The following is a 7,133-nucleotide window of genomic DNA, read 5'->3' on the forward strand; positions in this document are numbered from 1 at the left end:
GTAAACGTCCCACTCGAGACAGTTTATTGCAGGAAGGCGTCTACCATAATCGCTCTTGGATCTTCCACGACCGAGCAAAAACACTGGGAGCCTTTTTGAAATGTATGTTGCGAAGAGATCCACATGAGGAGTTCCCCACAGAGACAGAGATCGAGACACACTTCCTCGTGCAGAGTCCATTCTGTATGAAGGACCTGGTTCCTCCTGCTGAGCCTGTCCGCCCTCACCATTCCTTACTCCCTGTACGAACCTTGTCAGCAGAGGGAGATGTTCCTGGTGGAGGCACGTCCAAAGTAATAGGTCTCGCGTCGAGTTCGTAAAGGAACGAGGAGAGTGTGTCCCTCCCTGTTTCCGAATGTAGGCAAGTGCGGTGGTGTTGTCACGTTTACTTGCACTACCTTGTCTCTCACCAGAGGTTTCTAGGCTCTTCAAGGCCGAGGTGTACGGCGAAGAGCTCTTTGCAGTTTATGTGCCAGGACACCTGTGCTGGTTCCCAGGTGCCTGACACTTCCTCTGAGCCTAATGTCGCTCCCAACCCGTCTCTGACGCGTCGGAGAACAACACTAGGTCTGGGTTCTGTGTTTTCTTAGAGAGATCCCTTTGTTCTCTTCCAGAGGTAGCAACCACCACTGTAGGTGTGCCTTTATCTCCACTGGAATGGGAAAAACGTCCGACAGTTGTCCGGTTTTCCAGCTCCAAGACTTCTTGAGGAAGAATTGAAGTGGACGGATATGAAGTCTTCCTAGAGGGAAGAATTGTTCCAGCGAGAAAGCGTCCCCAGAAGGCTCAACCATTCCCTCGCTGACGTTTGTTTGCTTCTCTAAGAAGAGAGAGATTATCCTCAAACCTTTTGCGGTTCTCTCTTGCGAAGGAAAACTCGAAAACCCCGAGAATCCATCCGAAATCCCCAGATAGACTAGGTCTTGTCTGGGGGTCAGCTGAGACTTCTCGAGGTTCACAAGCAATCCCAACGCCTTGGTCAAATCCAGAGTTAACTTTAGGTCCTCCAAGCACTGTCTCTCCGATCTGGCCCTGATGAGCCAGTCGTCTAGATACATAGAGACATTCACTCCTTTGAGATGAAGAAATCTCGCCACATTCCTCATCAGGCTTGTGAAGACCTGAGGAGCTGTGGACAGGCCGAAACACAAGGCTCTGAACTAAAAATGATCCTTCCCCCCAGTCATGAAACGAGGTACTTCTTCGACGAAGGGTGGATCGGGACGTGAAAGTAGGCGTCCTGGAGATCTAGAGACACCATCCAATCTCCTTGTCGTAATGACGCTAGGACTGAAGCAGAAGTCTCCATGGAGAACTTCTCCTTCTGAACAAATTTGTTCAGAGAGCTGACGTCTAGTACTGGTCTCCAGCCTCCCGAGGCTTTCGCCACTAGAAAAAGGCGATTGTAAAACCCCGGGGAGTTTTGATCCAGTACTAGTTCTATTGCACTCTTGTCCCACATTTGTTCCACCATCGATCGAGAGTATTCCCTCAGCACAGGGTCCTTGTACTTGGCTGATAGTTCCCTTGGTATTGACGTTAGGGGCGGAGTATTCAGGAAAGGGATACGATATCCCTTCCTTATGATATTTCAATGAAGACGCGTCTGCGTCTCAGTGTCCAGGCCTCCCACGAATCCCAGGAGCCTGGCACCTACTGGTGCTTGGAGGAGAAATGTTTCATTTTCCCTTTTTAGGGACGAAAGGCGGACCTACCTCTCTTCTCTGGAGCCCTCCTTCTTGCGGGAGGTCTGGAGATCGGACCACCTCGAAGGGCTGCATAGAAGAGCTAGGTTCTTTTTCTTGTCAGAAACTAAGCAGGTTTCTTCTTCCTAGCCGACTGCGTCAGAAGATCCTGCGTCGCCTTCTCAGTTAAAGAGTGAGCCACGTCCTTCACTAACTGAGAAGGGAACAAATAGTCAGACAGAGGTGCATACAGTAGAACTGCCCTCTGAGCATGCGAGACTGCCTTTGTTAAGAAGGCGCCATACACCGTCCTTTTCTCAAAAGACCTGCTCCAAATAATGAAGAGACTTCAAAAGATCCATCCTGTACCGCTTTGTCGATGCAAGACAAAATGCATAACAGGGCTTCAGGTTCGATTCCCTGTGAATCGTGAGCTTTCTTGGACATCACCCCAAGGGACCAATCTAAGAAGTTGAAGACTTCCAATACATGGAAAAGTCCCTGTTGAGGTAGTAATGAATCCATTTCTGAAATACTCCATGTAATACGAGCAGAATTAAGACTTGGACCGCCTTGAAGCGTCAACTAACTTCGAAATCTGCCTCTGTTAATAGGAAGGGAGAGCGATACCCATATCCTCCCCCGTCTTGTACCATATGCCTCTTTTCCCAGCTAACCTTGCTGGAGGCATGCAAAATACTGTCCTGACTAAGTCTTTCTTCGACTTCATCCAGGAGTCTAAGGCGTGTAAAGCCCGCTTCATCGAGATGGTGGGCTTCATCTTCAGAAAAGACGAGGGCTTCTTCGCCTTCGCTCGAAAAGAGCGAGCGCGGAGAGGAGGAGCAGCCGTAGTCAACTCGTCTCCGTATTCCTCCAGAAGCAGGGTAGTCAACACCTTATAGTTGGACAAGCCCTCTCTTCCATGATCGTCATCATCCGAGTTTTCCTCCAACTCGGGATAAAATCTGAGTTTCCGTTCTCCTTTCTGAACTTTCCTCTTCTGGAGGAGACAAACCTCCTGATAGGGAGAGGGCTAAGGGAATGAAAGTCTTTCCGTTTTATCCCGTTTTGATCTGACTTGGAAGGCGTCCACAACCTGCGGCTTCCTTGCGCTTTAGAAGACGGTCTTGTATGACGCTTCCCGCTCTCCGAGCGTCATGTATGACGTCTCTGTTGACGTCTTGATGACGCTTCGCGTACTGGAAGACGCTTCGCTCTCTAAGGGCTTCCTAAACTACTCGGCGTCACAATCTTGGACGGAGCGTCACGTCTAAGATCCGCTGAAATGACGCTTCACTTCTAAAAGACGTCTTTCGTTTCTCTTGTCTTACAACACTCTCGTCAGCCCCCGTTCTTCGAGCAGGTGCGAGAGGACGAGACTTCTTAATTGGAAGCGTCACGTCCTTCCGACGGGGCGCTAAAACTCCCACAGAGATGGACAGTTGTTCCTGAACCGCCATAATGATCTTCTTGACGCTTCTCCCACGTCTAGTGCATGACGTCTCTCGTCATCACTCGGGGAAGAAGCCTGATGGGTACTTCCTCGTAAGCGTCAGGTGACGCTGACGCCACCTTCGCTTTCTTAATAGCAGACGGGGCGTCATCCGAGAAGCGCTCTGGACTCGAATCATGTCTTGCTTCATATGACGCTTCAGCGGTCTCGATAAGTTCGACTCCTTCCACCCTCGTTTAGGTGAGGAGAGGGAGAGGACGAGAAACACGCGCGAAGGACGCTTTTCCTATAGCGCCCTTGTTGAGCTGGCTGCCATGAAGCCAGAGCTAGCTGAAGGGACGTCTGCACCGTTGGGGATTCCCCACGACCCCCTTGAAGGCTTTCGACTTTCCTTCTCCTCTGGGCATGTGAGCTTGGAAGAGGTCTAGGCCTGGGAGCGTCGCAGGGACGATCAAACGCCCCCTCCACAACACTGGGAGAACTCACTTCACTGAAATGTTCACTCTCACTAGCCTTACCTTTGGAGTCAGCCATCTTGGACTTCATGTCTCTAATAGTAGCCTTCAGATTGGCGATTTTCCGATTGCCGAATCCGAAAAAGCCACTCTGAGAATGAGATATATAGGGAGAATCTACATCAGTAGGATTAGAATTATCCGTAGAAAGGCTCAATAGGCCTTGAACTCACACCTTTCAGTCGTCTAACTCTATCCCTCTCTAACTTCTTCAAATAAGAAGTTCAAAGTCTTCCACTCTTCTGCATTCAATCCCTCGCATTCCTTACAAGTATTAATAGCAGAACACTGGACCCCCCTACATTACGGCATACAGTGTGAGGATCAACCGAAGCCTTCGGTATCCTCACCCGCTGCACCTACATTCCACACACATTCTCACACTCACATTAGACTCAGACATACTGAGAAAATCCAAAAGAGTTATTCCAAAAACAGTCCACAGTAGCGAATGCCAAAACACGATCCAAATACGTCACCAAAAGCCGAAAAACGTTGATCAAATGTTGAAAAATGAATCTAAGTCAGGAGGTAATAACAACAATGTTGATACCACCGGCGACAGAGAAAATATGATAGAAAACGGGGATGGTTCCTAGTCCTGCCGCCCAGGGCAGGCCGGTAGATCACCTGACCTACCTGTAGCGAGTGGCGCGAAATTTGAATTTCTGTCGGGGACGACGGAGTCTTAGCTATGTATATATCTGACAGGTAAGTTGATTGTATGAAATTATATTTTTCATAATAATAAAATCACAATTTTTCAAAGTAAATTGTATTTTTCCTAACTACTGTAGCCTATACGCTAACATTGTTCAAATGAGTGCTGGGAAGGCTGGGAAAGATGATGGATCCTTTGCGGTAACAAACGGCACCTCAGGCGGTTGCCGCCACATTAGATTTCAAAAACTGCTTTGAAACATATTTTACGAAGACCTCTCGTTTAGTTTTTGTTTCATTATGCACTTTCATAGCAGGTAGCTAGTACTAGGTAGTATATCACTTTATGTTGACGAAACTTCAATCTTTTGAATGGTATGTTTGAAGATGTACTAGGGGGAAACATCACAACAGGCCAACCCTCATCACGGTAGACGGGTCTTATTCACTCGATATTTAATTGGTGAAACATGAATACAATTGCAACTCTAAGCATACCATTTAAAAGACTGAAGTTTCGTCAACATATTGTGATATATGAAAGCCCCATACGAACTAAAATAAGCATGTGAGCTCTTTCGTAAAATATGTTTTCAAGGCAGTTTTGAAATCCAATATGGCGGCTACGTTTTTCATGGACGGTTCTCATCAGTGACGGCCACCATCTTTCCCAGCCTTCCCAGCACTCATTTGAACAATGTTAGCGTATGTTTGTAACGTTTATTGATCTTACTCAAGATTGCAGTTGTAATCAGCACAATAAAACAACATTTTGTTGCCTATATTAGTGAAAGTATGAAACTTGTTATTCCCGGGGTTATGGTTGGAACTAAATTCGTTCTTACCTTGTTTAATCGGCGGTTTTATCCTTACTGCCATCACAAAATGAAACTCCACAGTGCTTATTTGATTGTTATTATACACATTTTGGTCTCAGTTCACTCCACATTTGCACTTTAAAAAAAAACCCGTTGCTGTTCCTGGTTTCTAAGCGCGCGCGCCATAAACACAATTACAAACAGCAGATGACCGACTGCAAAGTTTTATTCCCTAAAAACTGTTTACTTTACTCGTTATTTAGTTTAAATTTACATTGTTATTTAAAAATTTTGATTTAATTCATGTATATTATCCCTTTTTTTGCAACCAAATTACCCCGAAAAATTACAGATATTTCTAACGTAGATAAATCAAATGTTTCTAACGTTTTCGTACATCTGGCTGCCGAAACCATAGAGGAACGAATACGGAAAAGTGCATAGAGGAACGACTACGTTTTTTTTTTTTTTTTTTTTTTTTTTTTTTGCTTTTTTGTTTTTGCTAGCACTTTTCATTGATTTCAGTCTTTATTAGTATTTTGAATTTCTTATAATCGTATGCCAGAAATAAATGTAACCTTTAATGTTTTGCATGCTAAGAATGGCAAAATCATCGTTGCCACATTAGTGGAGGCTTCACACATACGCCGTTCCATTATTATAAACTGTTTTCCATGAATTCTAGTTGTCATAGTAATGCAATAATGATAAAATTGCTTTAATATTTATGTATATATACTTCCAATACATAGCCTAATTTCACCAATTTCAACGTTTTGTTTATAGTCTTATACCCATGTTTGGAGGGTCAATGTTCGTTACTAAAGAATCTGTAACCTCCTTAAGTCGTTCAGTTGACATAGTAAACCTGAGCCATATTTTCACTCGCTGAATGACCATATCCGGGTGAGGGGCAAGTGGGCCCATCCCTTTGCCCTACGTGATGTACCCTGTTTCGTTATTACTAACTAATATAATATTTATTACCTGCAATATAAACTGTTGTGCATGAAAATTTTTTTAAGATTTTTAAACTAAAATTAGAGCATACATAACCACACAAATTGTCATAAAATGAAACATAAATCAAGTGGCTATTATTGTTTAAACATGTCTTCGTGATGAAAATTAGCGCACGCACGGATTCCTTCCAAACCCAACCTCTCTCCAAAATATTTACCCAACACAAAACCAGCATTCACAAAGGGTCCCCCAACCATGTAGGGTATATAGGAGGTTAATAATTAACAATAAACAACACAACCTCATTCATCAGCAACACTATACGCTATGAGGAACATGTCTGCCAAATTTTCAAAACAACTTTACACTTGTGTGACAGACCTTTGAATGGTTTTCGAGACAAACCCTGAGGCTATAATTATTGGATTATAGGGATTTTCATTTCCAGGTATTTTAATGTCCTTCCTCCATTCCGTCCTCTCTCTCTCTCATCTCTCTCTCCAATCTCTCTCTTCTCTCTCTCTCTCTCTCTCTCTCTCTCATTTTTTTAAATTTTACATCCTATGTCTGCTTAACTATTTTGCGAGCACTAGTAGATGCACCTACATTCATCATTACGACTGAATTAAAAACTTGAAGTATTTAATTAATGCTATACAAGTATGAAATATATTTTCTTGTTCATTTTTCGAATTACGATAAAAGAAACAGAGAGAGAGAGAGAGAGAGAGAGAAGAGAGAGAGAGAGGAGAGAGAGAGAGAGTTGAGTGGATCAGTGTATAAAATATATCGGTCAATGGGCAGGTAACAACCGAGTGAATCGTTATATATATCCACCAATGTAAACTACTATTATTATGATAGATAGATGGAAAAATCATAGAAAATAAGTTTAAACTGCAACAACTTTCAGAGAGAGAGAGGGAAGGTGAAGGAAGGAAGGAGGGACAGGGGTGGCGGTGGAGGTGGGGGGAGAGGGTAGGTGGAGCTGTTTACTGGTGTGTTCCTATCCATTTTCTGGATAATGGAGTTTTTGGTC

General features: G+C 44.1%; 1 protein-coding gene across 1 annotated transcript in view; it reads right to left on the reverse strand.

The window, feature by feature from the left end:
• LOC135211444 (uncharacterized) overlaps window positions 1-6,031 on the reverse strand; it is a 161,621-nt gene extending 155,590 nt beyond the window's left edge. Inside the window, exon 1 of the mRNA XM_064244752.1 lies at window positions 5,926-6,031. Coding sequence (XP_064100822.1) covers window positions 5,926-6,031 — 106 coding nt within the window. The remainder of the gene's footprint in view (window positions 1-5,925) is intronic.
• Window positions 6,032-7,133: the final 1,102 nt, after the last annotated feature.

This window comes from Macrobrachium nipponense, chromosome 4 (assembly GCF_015104395.2).
Source record: "Macrobrachium nipponense isolate FS-2020 chromosome 4, ASM1510439v2, whole genome shotgun sequence".
Taxonomy (NCBI): domain Eukaryota; kingdom Metazoa; phylum Arthropoda; class Malacostraca; order Decapoda; family Palaemonidae; genus Macrobrachium; species Macrobrachium nipponense.